The 19,985-nt window shown below is 38.4% G+C and overlaps 1 protein-coding gene across 2 annotated transcripts in view; it reads right to left on the minus strand.

The window, feature by feature from the left end:
- The window catches only part of Slc3a1 (solute carrier family 3 member 1), a 41,671-nt gene that overhangs the window by 20,402 nt on the left and 1,284 nt on the right, over positions 1–19,985 (minus strand). The window contains exons 1-5 of one of the 2 annotated variants that reach the window (XM_048804456.1): positions 15,273–15,287; positions 9,437–9,899; positions 4,907–5,086; positions 4,603–4,757; positions 1,512–1,637 (exon numbers count right to left, since the gene is read on the minus strand). In XM_048804456.1, the coding sequence (XP_048660413.1) occupies positions 1,512–1,637; positions 4,603–4,757; positions 4,907–5,086; positions 9,437–9,866 (891 nt within the window). In that variant the 5' untranslated portion in view covers positions 9,867–9,899; positions 15,273–15,287. Of the gene's footprint in view, positions 1–1,511; positions 1,638–4,602; positions 4,758–4,906; positions 5,087–9,436; positions 9,900–15,272; positions 15,288–19,985 lie in introns of those variants that run through there. The other variant, XM_015479713.2, reaches the window with a different exon arrangement.

Here is a 19,985-nt window from a genome sequence, read left to right on the forward strand (position 1 = left end):
TCCTCCCTCCCCCAAGCACTACCCCACTCAGCTAAATTCCTGCCCGCTCTGGCCACAGCAGCAGCACAAGAATGAGAACAACATGGCTACTACTTACTGCCAATCACTAGAACTGTCTGTACCACTCCAGTACAAGCCCACCAGAGATCACCGGGGTTACTACAGAAACTTTCCTGCCTACAGAGCCCCAAAGGAATCTTCACTGGCTCAGCATGTGCCCTTCCATCAAACTCAAGGCCATCTGCAGAGCCCTCAGCTCTTGATTTTGCAACCTCTGCTTCCTGCCTCCTGCCCTCTTGTATCTCCAGCACACTTGTAGGGCTGCCAGATAAAAGATAAAGGACACCTTGTTAATATCAAGGAACCGATGAATACTTTTATAGTAGAAGTATATATATCCAAGCATTATATTATTCACTATGTATCTGAAATTGAAATTTTAACCAGGTATCCTGTATTTGTATTTGCTATTTCTGGCAAGCCTATACACTGGCCTCCATGTCATTCCTGAAACACATGAACCATACTCTCCCCTCCAGATCTCTGCACTTGCTCTGCCCTCTGCCTGAAATTCTCTTCCCCTAGAGAGGCACAGGGCTCAGGCATGATGACACATGCCTGTGATTCTAGCAACTCTGGCAGCTAAGGCAATTTAGCAAGACCTAATCACAAAACAAAAAATACAAAGGGCAAGGGATGTGACTCAGTGGTTAAGCCCCTCTGGGTTCAATTCCAGGACTCCCTTTCACACTTCAGGTGGTTGTCAGGCAGTACCTCATCCCTGGCGTATGTCTGAGTCACCTTCCCTTAGCATTCACTACGACCTGACATGTGATAGGCACAGTTCTTCATTGTCTACTTTACCCACACAAGGGACTCATTGAGGGTAGGGCTTCTTTTATTCACTGCTGTTTTCCCAGTACTCAGGGCCTGGCACAGGGTAGGCAGGCAGTGAGTTAATATTTACTGAATGAATACAGAAGTGCCATGCATGGATTATCTCATCTAATCTTCCTAAGAGCCCTCTGAGTCCAATACTACCATCAAATGTGTTTAATGAATGAGGGATCTGAGGCATAGAAAAGCCAAATAAGGGCTAGGGTTGTAGCCCAATGGTAGAGCGCTTGCCTAGCATGTGTGAGGCACTGGGTTCGGTCCTCAGCACCACATAAAAATAAATAAAATAAAGGTCCATCAACAATTAAAAAGAAAAGAAAAGCCAAATAATTCACCCAGAGGCCCACCGCAGATGTGGGAGCCCTCATCTGGCCCCACCTTCCTGCACCTGCCAATTGTCACTAAGGCACCAGGTGTTTCTTACCCCCTTCCATTTAGATTATTCTGGGTTAGATGAAGAAAGGAGTCACCAACAAATAAAAGTGTCTTTATTTGCATCAAACATCTCAATCTGAGAATTTAACTGTACTACTTTTATTTTTCCTGCAAAATTATTGTTCAATATAGAGTGTTTAAAATAACCACTCCCATTAATGAAGAGTATCTATACTCACTTTTATTTCTTCTTGAACAGCAGGATTTCGGAAATTCAAATCAGGTTGCTCTTTCATAAACTGGTGAAAATAACATTGCTTTCGCACTTCATCAAAGTGCCAACTGGAGTTTCCATACACACTTAACTAGCAAAGAAACAAAACAGCACATCAGTAACTTAGCATTATTCATATGATGGTTTTGCCTACAAAGAAATGATCACGGCCATCCCAGGCCCCGTGTGGGCAGAGTATTTAAATCATGAGAATTCTCCTTCTAGGGCAAGTATTAAGCTAAATTAACTCCCCAAAATGTCACCAGTTGGCCTAATGCCCCATAAACATGGTTGTGACCTGTCTGTCCAGTAGATGCTATTCATAACAGTCGCAATGACAAGCCAATGCTCTCAAATTCAAAACAAGACCAACTTAAGGAACAGACATTGCTAACATATTTTCTTGAATCCTCTGTCCAGGCTTTGGCTTCCTGTTTGTAAAGAAAAGCAAATGGGGTCAACATGGGAAAAAGACAATTTCTATTGGTCTTGAAGCTTGAACCCAATATACTGAATATTCAAACTATAGTTATAAAAAAAATTTATTAGACCTATTCTTTAATAAACCCTGCTAGTCCTCAGGAATAAAAATCTAGCAACTTCAAGTGTTGGTACCTAGTGGTATTTGACACTGCGGCTAATTTCCTCTTTCTAGAAATGCTCAGGTTCATGGTTCCATGTCAAGACTCTCCTCTCATGCCCCACTCTCAGTCTCTGGCCCCTTCCTCTTGGTGTATGCAATGACCCCTTAAACATGAAGGTTTCTTGGGCTCTATCTCATTTCATGCTAAACACAGCATCTAGAAAGCACTGAAAAACTGGGGGATTTTACATGAATCTTTTTCCTTTTAGTTGGAAGACGTAGTCACATGGATCTGTATTTCTATGGCAGTTGGTCAAAGCTGAGTAACAGCTGCTGCCTTTCAAGAAAACATATCTAGATTATTTATACTACCTGATAAACTGTAAGTTCACCACATGGCTGCCTGGACACAAACCACAATGAGATATCTATTTTTGTGTGTCTAACCAACAAAAGACCAGGATCCAGAATGCAAAGAGGCCTCCAGAAAGCAACAGGGACAAGCAATCCTAAAGAGAACTAGGGAATGAAAGCAGGTATTTCACAGAAAAGGAAGCGCAGATGAATAACTATATGAAAAGATGTTCAACGTCATTAGTAAGTATATAATTACATTAGCAACTTGATAAATCATCACTAGTTATTAGATAAATGTAAAATTTAGACCTCAATATACTATTTTATATTCACACAAATGAAAATAGAAAAAAGTCTGGCCAATAATTCCTCAAAGTTGATATCCAGAAACCAGCATGTTTAAATGTTAACAGAGAAGATCAAGAAGAGAAAAAGAACTGGGTGTGGCAGCATACACCTGTAATTCCAGCAACTCCGGAGATTAGAGTCAAGAGGATTGCAAATTCAAGGCCGGTCTCAGTAACTTAGGATGATTTTCAGCAACCTAGTAAGACCTTGTCTCAAAAATAAAAAGTAAAAAGGACTGGGGATATCGCTCCATGGTAAAACACCCCTAGGCTCAAGTATTTAAAAAAATAAAAAAAGGAAGGAAGGGTGGAAGAGTGAGAGGAGGGGAAGAGGTGAAGAAGAAGAGGAGGAAGAGGAAGAAGAAGAAGAAGAGACTGGAGTAGGGTAAGATGGTCCAGAGTAAAAGACCTAGGAGGAAAAACAAAGATGTGGCCTGGGACAGATGTAGAGCTGCTGGATGAAATATAGGACTCAAACAAATCTAAATTTCAGAAAACAATGCATAGTATTTTAGTAGAGCACTCCTCAGCATCCATGGGAGACTGGTTCAGATACCAAAATTTGCAGATGCCTAAGTCTCTCACATTAAAATGACACAGTATTTAATATAACCTATGCAAATGCTCCCCTATACTTTAAATAATTTCTAGATTATTTATACTACCTGATAAACTGTAAGTGCTATGTAAATAGTTGTATTGTTTAAGGAATAATGATCAGAAAAAAGTCTGTACTAATTCAATACAGATACAACTTTTTTCCAAATATTTTCTATATGCAGTTGATTGAATGTGCAGATATAGAATCCACAGATACAGACGGCTGACTGCATAAGTATAGCCTATACAATCTTTTATAATAGAAAATTATATACTGTTTAACTAAATCTCAGACTTAACTGGATATCCTAAATTTTTATTTGCTAAGTCAAGTCCTCTAGACAGAAAGGAAGTAACTCCTATTGTTAAAAATAGCAAGTAGGAAAAGGGTGGGAATGGGGACCTGCAGCTCTGATGGCTTTTCTTCTCTCTGTGGAGCAGAGTTTTCTCTGAGAGTCATAAGATAGGAAGGAGGCAGAGAGAGTGTTTGAAGAGAAAGGGAAGGGCATGTTGATTAGTTGGATTTAGTAAATTTCTCAAGAAGATTTAGTGGCTCAGTTCAGGTGGGGATAATGAATGTGAGATGTGTCCAGAGTTCAAATACCAAAGTTCAAACAAAGAGAAAGCAGACAATTGGGTTTCTTTATGGCCAAAGTTTTGTCCAAACATGAGAGTCAAAAAGTCAAAAAGAGTTGGGCTGGGGCTGTAGCTCAATGGCAGAACGCTTGCCTGGTTATGCGTGAGGGACTAGGTTCAATCCCCAGCACCACAATAATAAATAAATAAACAAACAAACAAACAAATAAAATATAGGCATTCTGTCCATCTACAACTACCAAAAAAAATTTTCAAAGAGGCAACACATCTGCAAAACAGTTATTGAACAAATGGGACATGGACTCCAAGCTGCTCAAGTGGGGAGAGAGGGAAAGAAAGGAGAAGCTAGTAGTGAGAATAGGTTTTAATTTGCTAGAACACACCAATTCTACAATGAAATCAGAAATCTAAATGATACTAGGGAAATTTATTCTATTTTTATGTCTAATTTTTCCCCCATGTCCCCATAAACTATATTCATCTCAGTTTTCCTTAAAAGGCTTCATAAATCACCAGTTGAATCCCACAGATTTGCCCATTTCCCTGTGCAAGTCAGGCAGGCTGACACTTACCCAGTTGTTGGGTGGGATAGTAATGTCATTTTCATGAGTACAGTCACGCCAGATGTAATAATCAGTGTATTTCCCTGTCTGTGTCCTACTCAATTGAAACCAGGCATGTTTATCACTGGTATGGTTCAGTATGAAATCGATGATTAATTTTAAACCTAATAAGTGAAAACATTTCAAATATTAGAAAAACATTTTATTAGGATGATATATGACAGTTAAGGGGGGGAAATGTGTTAGCTGAGCATTTAGAGAAGTGCTTATTTCAACCCTCACCCCTATGCCATCCACCTCCCATTCAATTTACCTTTATCATGTATGGCTGCAACAAGATTCTCAAAATCTGTCATTGTTCCAAAAAGAGGATCAATTTCTTGGAAATCCTCAACAGCATATCTGAAGTCTTTTAGGGATGATTTATAAAATGAAGTAAGCCAAATAGTTTTTATATTTAAAGAAGTGATGTAGTCCAGTTTATTTTGAATACCTGAAGAAAAAAGCCAAGGTCATGAATAAGTCCTATTTTGTTTATATAAAAGATTAAAAATAAAATTAATATTTATAAGATCTAAATTTTTTTTGGGGGGGGTTACCAGGGATTGAACTCAGGGGCACTCATCTATTGAACCACATCCCCAAAACTATTCTGTATTTTATTTAGAGAAAGAGTCTCACTGAGTTGCTTAGCACCTCATTTTTGCCTGAGGCTGGCTTTGAGTTTGCAATCCTCCTGTCTCAACCTCCCCAGCCGCTGGGATTACAGGGATGTGCCACCATACCTAGCAAGAACTAAATATTTTTTGAAAGTAGAAATATATTTGAAATTTTGTTGAGTTTGAGTAAAATTCACATAGCAAGGCCTAGTTCTTTGAATAACATCAAATTGATCTTCTAGCAATAACCTTTGACCTTTAACATAGGTGCCTGACATTAAAAGATCTGTTACTTGCTCAAATTTTTTAAAAAAACATTAATACAGTAATATTAATTTATTCTATGCATGGTTTCCAAGCTAGGTACTTGACTAGGTGCCAAGGTCATGGTCAATAACACATGGTCCCTGGTGAATGAGTGGTCTAAGCCACACTGGTCCACACCATCGCCACTTGCCACATGTGGCTACTGAGCACCTGTAATGTGACTAGTGTGAACTTAGATATGTTGTAGGGGTAAAATGCACATGAGATTTTTTAAAACCCAGTATGAAAAGATGTAAAATATTAATATTTTATACTAATTACATGTTGAAATGATATCTTAGATATACTGGAGTGAGAAAAATATATTATTCGAATAATTTCACCTGTTTCCTTTTTTTTTTTTTAACTTCTAAAAATGTGGTGCCCATTAGATTCCTTTGGACTGTGCTGTGATAGTTGAGTGTAAACAGGCAGGAATGGAATGAAAATTGAACCAAGAAGAGCTGTGTAAGGTGCTTTAAGGGCACTAAGGTGTTTGCTCCCTGGCCCTTCAGGAAACAGGCAGCTGATGGGGATGGGTGGGCAAAGGTAAAGGTGGGTTATTTACAGGGAAGGCTTTGTAGCAAAGGAAAGGAAAAACCAGACACAGAGGACTTGTCCTAAAAGGGGTGAGTCCTGGGCTCCAGCACAATAAATAAATGAATAGACAACAGTGAAAAATGTTGCCTGCAGCATAGGGATTAGGGAGAGAGTACACCAAGAGGTGTAAGGTAAGTGTGCACTAATATTTGAAAGGTCTTTCATTCTGCTCTCAGACTATCTTTACAGCAAGCTGAAATCTGGATCCTTTTTTGTTCACTTATGTAGGAAGCCAAGAATTTACCTAGAGATATGGGAAGAGATATGGAGGTGAAAGTCTGTACTTGGAACTTTGTGGATAATTAAGAGATGGCACGTTTTTGCTTACAGGTCAGAGTCCTAAATGCAGACTCAGACTCAAGTCTGTTCAATTTCTAGTAACTTTCTGTGTGATCTCCATGTGGCTTCCTAGATCACAGCAGAGGCCACACAGAGAAAAATATGTTTCAGAGGAAGTGTCCATGGAGTTCCCAGAGTGGAGGAGAAACTTCACTCAGGACCACTGGGGTTCTTGACATGTATGATGGAAAAGAATTTGTTCCAGGCAAAGGTACAGACAGAGGTTTATTTAGGAAAGTAGATACATATTCAAGGAAGGATGAGGGCAATCTCAAAAGAGACATCTTTGGAATAAAGCAAGAAATACACATTTGAGAGAGAATTTGTCTATCCAGAGGGAGAGACAGTGGCCTGTTGGTGAGGGCAGGTGCTAGGTCTGGACTACAGGTGGAGGCTATGAAAGTTCCCCCTTGCACTTGTGCATTGTCCTCATGTTACAAGGGCATGGGTCAAGGGCAAGGGCCAAGAGCATATGGATCAGGAGTTGAAATTCCTCATGGGTACTTTCTTTGAGACTCAGAATCTTTCCCTTTATTCCCAAATTGCTATCTCAGTCTGGAGATGACTGAAACCAAAGCACAAAGTCATTTGACCCTGGGATCTGGGCTCTTACCCTACACAAGCTGCTTACTTTTGTCTTCTTGTACTTGATTCCCCAATACAGGTGGCTATATGATCAGAGTAGCAACAGGCAACAAAAGAGTTTTGATTTAAACCAGAACAGCAATGCAGTATATCTTAAAAACAAGATATACAGGGGCAAGGGGTGTGGTTCAAGGGTAGAGCATGTGCTAAACCCTGGGTTCACCACACAAACAAAGGAACATGTGATAATGAAAACAAAGGGGTAGACAAACACAAAGTAAGCAGGGCTCCCAGCCTGAGGGTGAAGAACAGAGGGCGATCACAAACCCTAACCTGAGATGGTTTCTTCCTAACAGTAACAAAAAAATCCCTTCAGCCTCAAGGACCAATGCCTGTTGATCATAGGAAGCAATCATTCCCTCAAGGAAAAGTTACTGGAAATTAAAAATGGAAGAGCTGATTAGCTCTTATGTAGGGGAATGTGGTGTCTATTTGGAAGAAGATTAAGAAGGTAGGGCCAGGAAGTGAGGAGTGTATCTCTGGATTTAGGGATTTGAGCACTATTCAGTCAAAACACCACTTTTGCTAACCATTTACTATGAGAGGTAGCAGGTGTTGAGGTCATGTAGCAAGGGAAGGGAAGTCACTCACAAGTGTTCCAAGGGAGTATCAAAGGGAATTATAGACACTGCCCAAAGCACCACAGGAATCTGGGGAGGCAGCTCAAGCTCTGATTAGGAAAGTTAAACAAAGATTAATGAAGGCAATGTGTTTAAGCCACACCTGGATGGACAAATACACTTCTTCAATTAGTGAAGATGCAGGAAGGTTTTGTAAAAAGAGAAAATGAGGCTGGAGCTTTTAGGAAGCAACCATTGCCTCAAGGTAGAGAACTTGCCTGGTGTGTGCACAGGCCCTGGGTGTGATCCCCAGGGCCACAAAAGGAAGTGGGGAAGGGGGCAGATCTGATATGAGTGCGGCAGAAGAAAGGTCTTTTTCATGAAGTTATTAAAGAAATTTGAGGATTTCAAGAGTTTACGTCCAACATTTTAACAATAAATTAAGCCCATTCCTACTTTCCACACTATATCATATCATCTTGTTTTATTTTCCTCAAGCAAATAATCATGGTTGAAAAAAAAAGCACTAGTTAATCTATTTACTTGTTTCTTATTGTTGCCCTTAACTAGGGTGCCTACACCGACCAGTTTGCCTAATAGCCCCATTTTATGCCACAATTTTACTTTTAAAATCACAAATAACACCCCAAGAAATTAGCTTAACTTTAAAAAATAAATTTTCAGCCAGATGCAGTGGTTCACACCTGTAACCTCAGCAGCTCTAGAGGCTGAGGCAGGAGGATTGCAAGTTCAAAGCCAGCCTAAGCAACATAGCAAGGCCCTAAGCAACCTAGCAAGACCCTATCTCAAAATAAAAATAAAAAAGAGCTGGGGATGTGGCTCAGTGATTAAGAACCCCTGGGTTCAATCCTGGGCCAACAATAAATAAATAAATAATAAAATCAAGAGATTAAACATTTTTTTCAAGCCAGGCATAGTGGTGCACAACTGTAATCCTAGCAGCTCCAGAGGCTGAGGCAGGAGAATTTTGAGTTCAAAGGCAGCCTCAGCAACAGCAAGGTGCTAAGCAACTCAGTAAGACACTCTCTCTAAATAAAATATAAAATAGGGCTGGGAATGTGGCTCAATGGTTGAATGCCTCTGAGTTCAATCCCCAGTAACCAGCCCCCCCATTTTTTTTCACTTTCTACTTTTCTACTAATATGGATATTATTTTAAATAATCTTTCATCCAAGTAACAATCAACACACACTGCTGTGTTTATTCTTTCCCTTCATTTCTTAGGATTTAAATTTGAAGATTCAGCCTTTTAAAGACAGCATTTAATACTTTTGTAAATTATTATTTGTGTTTTATTAATAAACTCTCAGCCAGATGCCAAACAAGCCACATCATACACTGAGCAAGCACTTCTCAGCTGTCACTCTGAAATATCCACCCATAAAGTTCAGAGAAGCAAGAGACAGATTTTCAGAGGAAACCTGCTCCGGTTCAGCAGTCAGAACTGATAACCAAACAAGCTTCTGAATTTAGTGGGCAATAAATTAAACTCTTGGCTCAAAAGCCTTCAGCAAATTGCTTTTCATCAAGGGGAAAGATTGCTGAGTTCTGCTGAGCAATTTAAAAAATATCATAAAAAAGGAAAATCTTGGGTGATAAGCCAAACTGGAATGTGCTTACTGGGAAACCTAGGCATAATTCGATTTCAAGGAAGGGGAGAGCCATAAATCAACCCATCCCGGCCCCCTCCCTGCACTGTCCAGTAACACGCACCTTTCAGATCTCCATTCCCATCTTTGTCGCTGTCCTTGAAAGACCTCGGATAGATCTGGTACATGGGCCCCACCTGCCACCAGTCGAGACACTTTGGAGAGATGGCAATGATGGCTATAGTGGCCCCAATGAGCAGGAGCACAGCAGCCACCGTGAGCCAGAAGAGGACCTCCCGGGGCACCCGGTAGCGGGCCTGGCTGGAGAACTGGAACAGCACCTCCTTGGGCATCCCGGCATAGGGCCGGATGACCAGCAACTCAGACTCCTGGGGGCCTGGGATGCTCACGGCGTTGTGCTGTAGGCTGCCCACGGCACTGCCTGGATCCGGGTCTAGCTCTGGGATGTCTTCATTCTGGACAAACCCATTGTTCGTCCGACATCCCTTCATGCTCATCTGGATGGAGTCGCTCTTCCTTTTGTCTTCTGCCATGTGTCCCCCGACTTAGCTCTTCAGAGTGCCCTCCTGGAGGAATGAAGGTGGAAATGTGACTTGCTGAATGCTTTGTCTTCTTAATGAGCTGGGCACGGTTTATAAATAAACCCGGTTGGACAAAGTCCAGCCAAGGAGGAAAGGGTAAAGGTAAAGGGGATTTAAAAAAAAAAAAAAAATCTGTTTACACCTGGGAGGCCGAGATGTCTAAGGTAACAATGCTGATAAGGAGGAAATGGGAAGAGGTAGTCACTGCGACTTAGGACGCTACTCAGTTGACTACACCACTGCACAGCTATTCACAAAAGTCAAAAGGTGGAAACAAGCTAAATGGCCATCATCAGGTAGATGGTTAATCAAAATGTGTATCATACATACAAAGGACTACTATTTAACCTTAAAAGGGAAGGGAATTCTGAAACCTGCTTCAAGATGGATGAACCTTGAGGATGTTATGCTAAGTAAAATAAGCCAGATGGAGGGAGATTTTATGACTCCACTTATATGAGGTACTTAGAATAGTCAAATTCATACAGACAGAAAATAATTGGTTGCCAGGGTTGGTAAGAGGGCTACTGGTGAATTAGGCTCAGTGGTACAGAATTCATTAGGGATGATGAAGAACTCTCGAGATGGCTTGTTGCACAAAATCGTCAATGTTCTTTGTCCCTGAACCTTATTGGTAAAATATTCAATTAATAAAAAATTTAATATTTAAATTAATTAAAATATTAATTCAATACAAAATAAATTTTTAAAATGGTGGTAAATATGAGGTCTATTTTACCACAATTTAAAAAAATTAAATTAATTTTTTAAACAAATTTAATTAAGGTATAAGAAAAAGAAACAGGGCTGGGAATATAGCTCAGTTGGTAGAGTGTTTGCCCCACATGCACAAGGCCCTGGGTTCAATTCTCAGCACTAAAAAAAAAAAAAAAAAAGAAAGAAACAAATCCTGAGTTTTGCAAAGAGAAACAGCCTTTTTAAATTTTTTGTTTGTTTTGAAGGCCTCCTCTCAAAATACAAGTCCATGCAGAAAAGGATCTGGAGGCAAAGAACCACAAAACTTTGTTACTACAGTTAATTTTATTTTATGCTGGTTCAGGCTGACACTACCATGTTCAGCTCCACGCCAGGTATTTTTATTCTTGTTTCAGAAAAGATGTGGTTGCCCATTTTTAAGAAGCACTTCTAGGGGCTGGGGATGTGGCTCAAGCGGTAGCCCGCTGGTCTGGCGTGCGTAAGGCCGGGGTTCCATCCTCAGTACCACATACAAACAAAGATGTTGTGTCCACCGAAAACTAAAAATTAAATATTAAAAAAATTCTCTCTCTCTCTCTAAAAAAAAAAAAAAAAAGAAGCACTTCTAGGAGGTAGGGGAGAAAAAGATTCCACCTCCAGCAAGTTCACGTGCTTCATTAAAGGTAAATAGTCCTATTACTAGTACTAACTAGTTGTTTAATTATTGACAAGCCTAAAATAGAACATTTGCAAAGCTGAGGAAACTGCATTAAGTTGGGAAATGCTTTCCTAGAAGATTCTGCAAGACTTAAAGGAATGTAATGATTGATGATTTCCATTTAATCAGTGATACTTGATATAGCTCTGAGTCATTTGATTAGATAAAGAGAGCTTGTTTTACTTTTAAATGAGCAAAGTTACCTGAATCCCTAAACTTACTAAATTTTTTGTAGAGTGACTTAGAAGCAGTAAATAGTGTAGAGAAAGGAACAACTTGATCTTAAATGATTTTTAAAAATGAGTAAATCTCAATACCTGTCTCAATGTATCCAATAAGTGGTATCTCTCATCACTTTTACTTATGCATGTTGAATATTTTTAAATAGCAAAGCAATTTAATTTTTCTGTCTTCACATAGCTTCATCTCTCAAACACACACTGGTAATTTTTTACAGCAGAATTATTGAAATTCAGTTACTATTTGGGGAAAAAACAATGTGCAAAAATACCCATAGATTAAAATAACTTTAAACTAGAAAACCACTTTTTTGGGGGAGGAGGAGGGTACCAGGGATTGAACTCAGGAGCACTCAGCCACTGAGCCACATCCCAGCCCTGTTTTGTATTTTATTTAGAGACAGGGTCTCATTGAGTTGCTTAGCACTTTGCTTTTGCTGAGGCTGGCTTTGAATTTGTGATCCTCCTGTCTCAGCCTCCCAAGCAGCTGGGATTGATTACAAGCATGTGCCACTGCACCCAGCTCAAAAACACTTTTAATATAAAATTTTATATTCTTAATGTATAATCATAAAAATACAGAGGAAACGCCATGTAAAAGCACTTCATCTGGGGCTGGGGTTATAGCTCAATGGTAGAGTACTTGTGTAATATGGAGGCACTGTGATCTATCCTCAGCACCACTAAAAATAAATAATTAAAATAAAAGTATTGTGACCATCTACAAAAAACAAAAAAGGGAATTCATGACAGAAACATTCCATCTTCTTTACATTTTAACTTAAAAAACAATAATATTTTAACTTCTAGAGCATGCAAACTGGAAGCTTTTTTAAAAAGATAACTTGAAAGCTGTGCATAGAAGCACAAGCCTATAATACTAGTAATTCCACAGGCTGAGGCAGGAGGATTGTAAATTCGAGGCCAATCTCAGCAACTTGGCAAGACCCTAAGCAAATTAGCAAAACCTTTTCTCAAAATAAAAAGAGCAGGAGATGTAGCTCAGTGGTACAGCGCCCCTGGATTCAATCTCCACTACCAAAAAATAAAATAACTTGAATCTGGTCTCTGCAGGGAGGATTTTTTTTAAATAATGAAATAAATTACAATCAAGATTTCTTGACTTGATTGAATAAAATATTTGAATTATATCGCAAAGCATATTAATTTAAAAGCATATGACAAATTGGGAAACATAACTGTAATAAATGAGAACTTGTCTTTAACATTAAAGGTACATATATATTATTAGATATTAGATATAATATACATAGATATTATTTATATATTAATACCTATATATACATAGATATTATATATATAATGTCATAATATCAATTTGAAAATATGAATGTTCATAGAAAATTTGGGAAAATATAAAAGACATTTCACTCAAAACAGTTCACTAATATCAGAGAAGGAAGCACTTTCAGTCTAATTGCCTGTCTCAGCAACTTAGTGAGACCATGTCTCAAAATAAAAAATAAAATGGTTGGGGATGTGACTCAATGGTTAAGCACCCCTGGGTTCAATCCTTAGTTCCAAAAAAATAAAAATAAATAAATAAAAATAAAACTGTCAAAGTCCTAGACAGAAATTTCTGTGTTTTAAAAAATAATATGGGAGGGGCTGGAGTTGTAGCTCAGTGGTAGAGAACTTGCCTAGTATGTGTGAGGCACTGGGTTCAATCCTCAGCACCATAAATAAAGGTATTGTGTTCATCTACAACTAAAAACATTTTAATAATAATAATAATAATAATAGTTAGAAAGCTTTTCTAAATATATAAAGAATAAAACCCAGACTCTTTAAAGAAGTTTAACAATTTTTATTCTAGAAATTAAAAAGGAACAGACAAATCCACCAAAATGTAAATGACAAACCAGAGGAAAATATCTATAACATACCTGACAAGCTAATTTCCATAATATAGAAATCTACTTTAAAAATTAACATGAAGCTGGGTACAGTGGCACATGCCTGTAATCCCAGCAGGTCAGGAGCCTCAGACAGGAGGATCACAAGTTCAAAGCCAGCCTCAGCAAAAGCGAGGCACTAAGCAACTCAGTGAGACCCTGTCTCAAAATAAAATATAGAAATAGGGCTGGGGATGTGGCTCAGTGGTTGAGTGCCCCTGAGTTCAATCCCTGGTACAAAAAAAAAAAAAATTAGCATGAAAATATATAAAAAGGGACAAAGAATATAAACAGGCAGTTGAGAAGGAAAAAGTACAGGTGGAAGGCTGGAGATATAGCTCAGTTGTTAGAGTGCTTGCCTTCCATGCACAAGGCCCTGGGTTCAATCCCTATCACCATCTCTCTCTCTCTCTCTCTCTCTCTCTCTCTCTCTCTCTCTCTCTCACACACACACACACACACACACAGAGAAAAAGTGGTAACAAACATAAAATGCAAGTTTCACTCAAAATCAAGTGATTTTTCACTTTACTCTGACTGAATTTTTGAAATAAAGAGAAGCAAGGGGAATGCCTATATGTTTTAATTCAATGATTCTACTTACCAAAAATCTATATTAAGGAAGTAATTAAAGATGGGGGCAAAAATATGTGCCTAAAAAGACATTAGTTACAATGTTACTTCACAATAGCAAACATTGGAAATGCCCAAACACTCAATGGCACAAGACTAAGTAAATTATCACATATCCATGTGATAGAATATTAGTCATTAAACATATTTTCAGAGATTTTTTTTTGTACTAGGGATTGAACTCAGGGGTACTTGACCATTTAGACCATTTAGAGAGATGGTCTTGCTGAGTTGCTTAGCACCTCGTTTTTGCTGAGGCTGGCTTTGAACTTGAGATCCTCCTGCCTCAACCTCCCGAACCACTGGGATTACAGGCATGTGCCCCCACACCCAGCTACAATATTTTTAATGTTCTCTTAGAAAACATGTTTAGAGTGCTGATCTCTGGGTTTTAAGATTATAACACTCATTTTGTTCTTTAATCTTTTTTGTATTTTTCTAAATTTTTTTTATAATTAATGTATATTATTCTTTTACTGGGGGAAAAATAAGTTAGAGAATCCTGAGTTGGGAGTTTACCCAGGATTTCAGAGGCAGATGGTAGAATGCAGTGAGATTCTTATTAGCAGTAGCCACCCCATTCACAAAAGCCCATACTGATACCAAAACTAAAGGAAAAAAGCAGAGATAAAACACAGATTCAATTAGCCAGTATTGAAACAGCAGAAGAGAAAACAAAGTCGGTAGTAATCTGGAGAAAATAGCCACAAAGCTAAGAATTTCAAGCAAGTACAAAGGTATCAATATCACTTCCAAAGAGATTTAAAGGAATGCTGATTGTTAGAAAATGGAAGATAACACTTTTAAATATGAAGAAAGGACAAAAATTCCAATAATCAAAAAGAAAGAATCAGAGATAATGAAGACAAACCAGTTAGTACATTCAAGTCAGTTAAACAATCATGATAGTATAATAAAGAATGAAATATCTAGAAAGCAGATGAGAATGTCACAGAGTCCACAAATATCCTGTAATTCAACAAAGAATCAAACATACAGAAAGGAATACTCAATGAAAATCAATATATAATAAATTACAAAACCATCACATCATAAAGACTTCCACTCAGCAACAAACCCAGCAGAGGACATGTAGCATATAACTTATCTGATTTGAAAATGGCTAAAATAGAAGGAGTTGCCATATTTCACTTACCTGTTTACCAAACTCATTCACAGAGGCTATGAGCTGAGAGTAGGATATGTCACATGGTGATCTTTAAGTTCACAGCATTTAATTCAGTGCCTGGTACATTATTGCCTGAATGAAGAATAGTTATTTCAAAATTGCTGGACCTAAATCTACGCTTTAGAAGAAGAATGGGTGAAAGAAGAGTGGAAGCAGAAAGTACATTCTGCACAAAAATGTAGATTTTTATCACTTCTGTTAACCATGTGTTCTTTTTGTTTATTGGTGCATTATAATTATACATAATGATGGTATTCATTATACTGTCTGTACATGCCACCATGTGTTGACATGGTACAGTTTAATAAGTGAAACTTTAAATCAGAGGAAGGGAGATTCAAGCCTCACCTCTACCATCTGCTCACTGAGTGATCTGAAACAATTCTGCTAGCTTCTCTAAGTCTCTATTAGCTCAGTTGTCAAATATTTATTTATTTAATTAATTGGTTGTGGTACTGGGTGGGGATAGAATCTAGAGCCTCACACATGCTGGGCTAGTGCTCTGTCACTGACCCACATCCCCAGCTCTCAACTGTCAAATTTAATTGGTCCCAGGCTTAGCATTATAAATATAGTCTAGAAAAAAGTGTTGTTTAAAAACTGTTCTAATCAGAAGAAAACAGAAATAAAATAGTTTGGCCTAAACAGGGGAGCTAAACCAATATAGCTACAAGATGAAAGAATACTGTTTAAACTCTTTAAATACATTTTGGCAACCAAAATAAATAGCCAAAGAAATATAAATAGGACATGAAAATGTGATAAATGTCACTACAAAACCTTACTATTCCTAACATACAAGGAATTAATGCAAACAAATCAACAGCCAAATTACATTCAATGAGATAGGTTGTCGAATTATAAGTAATGTACAATAAAGTCACTGCACAAAAATACCTTCAAGGTAGAATTAAAGAAATAAAAATCAAAACATTGTTAAGGTATACAATATATTAATTGCATTAATGGCTTCCCTGCATCCATGCCTTTCTCCCAAAACTTCACAAACTGTCTCTGAGATTGACCATGTGACTTGCTTTAACCAATGGGACTTGACATCAAAATAGACTTAAAAAGCACAGGGCTGGGGATACAGCTCAGTAGGCAGAGTGCTTACCTGGCATGCACAAAGCCCTGGGTTCAATCCCGAGCACCACAAGAAAAAAAAAAAGTGCTGTGCCTTTCTGCCCCTCTTTAGGACCCCTGCCCTCACCATAACCATAAGCCTGATGGAGACGTGGGAGGGATACAGAGATGTGGGACCAGTGTTGAGTCTTCCAGCCTCACTGCTCTGTTAGCCCCATCCTAACTGCTAGCTGATGGCAGATGGACAAGCAACCCAGCTCACATCAGCAAAACTGCCTAATCAACTGCCATTGTGTAATGAAAATGAATAAATGTGGGAGTTACCATTTATTTTGGCATTTCAGAAACAGCTTTGTTGAAAGATAACTGACAAATAATAAATTGTACACATAAAATACACAAGGTGATAAATGGGTTTGGTGGGGATGGTATTCAGGGGCTCACACATGCTAGGCAAGCACTCTGTCATAGAGTTTATGTCTCTAACCCACCACCCACTCCTTAGGGTATCACTAAATTGCCCATGCTGACCTCCAGCTTGTGATCCTCTTGCCTCAGCCTCCTGAGTAGCTGGGATTAGAGGTGTGTGCCACTGCACCTGGCTACAAGTTGATTAAGTTTCAACATGTGTATATACCCATGAAACCGTCACTATAGTCAAGATAATGAACATGTACATCCCCTGCAAAAGTTTCCTCCTGTCCCTTTGTAATCTATCCCTCCGACTTCTCCGAACCACTTACCTCCCCACCCCCTAGGCACTAATCTGCTTTTTATCAATATAGATTAGTTTGCATTTTCTAGAATTTTATATAAATGGAATTACACAATTGTGTATGTTCTTTTATGGTGACTTTTTTCTCTAGCACAATTATTTAAGTATATTCATCAAATTGGATGTATTCATAGTCCTTTTTAAAAAAATATATAAAGAAGCTAATAAACTTTTTTAGAACAATTTTAGGTTTGCAGCTTTTCATCATTATAATAAAAATATCCAAAAAGAAAAACTTAGAGGGAAAGTTAATTGGGGTTCAGAATTTAGAGGTTTCAGTGCATAGATGGCTGGCTGCATTGTTCTGGGCCCAAGGTGAGGCAGAACATAATGGGGAAGGAGCCCGGTGGAGGAAAATTGCTAAGCTCATGGTGGGGTCAGGAAGCAGGTGGTGATGGAAGGGCCAGAGGGAAGATGCATCCTTCCAGGAAATGCCCCATTGACTCACTTCTTCCCACTACTCCCCACCTGCCTACAGTTAGCACTCATCCATTCAAACTAAGATGATTAGGTTACAACTCTCATAATTGAATGATTTCACCTCTGAATATTACTATGTTAACAGGAGCTTTTAGAGGACAACTCACATCCAAACTATAACATTTCACACCAACCCCCAAAGCTCTTGTCCATCTGACAGTGTGAAATGCATTTAGTTATATCTCTAGGAGTCCTACTGTCTTTTTTTTAATTAAACATTTAATGACATTTAGAAATTACTGGTAATTTTTTTTGGAGGGGGGTGAAGTTTTGTAATTATGTTTAAAAGAGCCCTTATCCTGGAGAGATACATTATGAAATATCCCCAGAAGAAATAACCTGATGCTTGAGATCTGCTTCAAAGTAACATTGGTGGTCCGAGCTTTGGACTGGGGACATGGCAGTTCCTTATACTATTTTGTGTACTAGACCTACCAAATGTTCAAGAAATTCTACATAACGCCCCCACGCCGTCTTTCTTGTTGACTCTGGGCAAAGCACTTAGCATCTCCTGAGGGGCAATAATAGCTTCAACACACACATCTTCCTTGGCCCAAGCTCTATTATACTTTTCTGTTCTGACCAAACTGCAGTTTTAAAAATCATTTAGCTTTGTTTTCTGCTGTCGATTCTCACAGTAAATCTGGCTAAAAGTTATCAGCAATATCCATGCCACTTACCAAATGCTATGTTGCCTTGAAATATCTTCCTTCCATCAGATTAATTAGTCCATCACCTTTAAATTCAGACTCACACAGTCTCAGAATGTGGATAAAATATAGACATTGTTTCTTAGTTGTCAATGGACCCTTACTTATTTATATGTGGTGCTGAGACTTGAACCCAGTGTCTCACAGATGCTAGGCAAGCGCTCTGCCACTGAGCTACAACCTAGATTTTTTTTTCCCCCAGAACATAACACAAGAGGACTCTAGTCCAATTCCCAATAAAATCATTATTTTCCTCTGAAACCTCACAAGCACAGAATTCTTATTGGCATTCTGGTCTTCTGAGCTGCCACCAGAATCACCCATGAAGCTCTGCTTACAACATCCTAAAGCTCTTCCAGCCTACATCTCTAACTTTTCATAGTTTTTCCCACAAACCCAGTTCTAAGGTTTCTAAACCACATGGTCAGCTTACAGAAAGCAACAACCCCACTCTCATACCAATTTCTGTTTTAGTCAGCTTTTTGTTGTTGTGACCAAAATACCTGAGAACAACAACTTAGAGGAGGGAAAGTTTATTTGGGGCTCATGGTTTCAGAGATGGCTGACCATATTTTTCTCAATGGGCCAATTAGGTTACAGGTCTTATAATCTAATCCTTTCACTTCTGAATATTCTTGCATTAACAGGCACTTTGGGGGACACCTCATATCCAAACCATGACTAGTGGTGAGCACACACATTCTTATGCATCTTTCACAGCATTTTCTGTGTTCAGTTTGATTATTTAGTGATTCCAGTAAGTGGATAATGGTATCTCTTTAGTTTGTACTTCCCTGATGACTGATGACACTGGCTATCATTTTATGTGCTTATTTGCCATCTATCTCTCTTGCTAGGTGAAGCTGATGCTGGGAGTCAGCATTTAGTGCTCTGCATGGATCTCTGAAGTGTGGTATCTCCATATTGATGACTTTGGGCTGCCTACTAGCATGTAGCTTGTTCCCAAGTGTGAGTATCCCAATTTAGAGAGAAAGGAGAAACTGAATGTTTAATGTGTGACCTAGTCTTATCATGTTTTTGACTGAACTTTATGTGCCATGTCCAGAGTCAGAGTGTGATGAGATTAAGAAAGAGCAAAAAACAAGGATACAAGAGGTTTTTAATTGGGCTACTAATGTAAATAATCTATCTTGTACCTTAACTTATTTTTTTAAAAAAATTTTTTAGTTGTCAATGGACACATATCTTTGTTTTGTATTTATTTATTTATTTTTATGTGGTGCTGAGGATCGAACCCAATGCCTCACGCATGCAAGGCAAGTGCTCAACCACTAAGCTACAATCCCAGCCCCAACTTAACTATTTTTATTGTGGCAAGCAAACACACACACACACACACACACACTTTACCATATTAGCCATTTTAAAGTGTACAGTTCATTAGTGTTAAATTCATTCACACTGTTATGAAACTTACCTTCAGAACTTTTTATCTTGCAGATCTGAAACAGTATATCCATCAAACAAGTCTTCTTTCCCTCAATCCCTAGCTCCTGGTAACCACTTTCTCTTTCTATGAGTGTATTGTAAGTAAAGATCTTATATGAGTAGGATTCATACAGTATCATATAGTAATTCTCTTTCTTTTTTTTTTTTTTTTTTTTTTTG

The sequence above is a fragment of the Marmota marmota genome, unplaced genomic scaffold (genome assembly GCF_001458135.2).
Source record: "Marmota marmota marmota unplaced genomic scaffold, marMar, whole genome shotgun sequence".
NCBI classification, from domain to species: domain Eukaryota; kingdom Metazoa; phylum Chordata; class Mammalia; order Rodentia; family Sciuridae; genus Marmota; species Marmota marmota.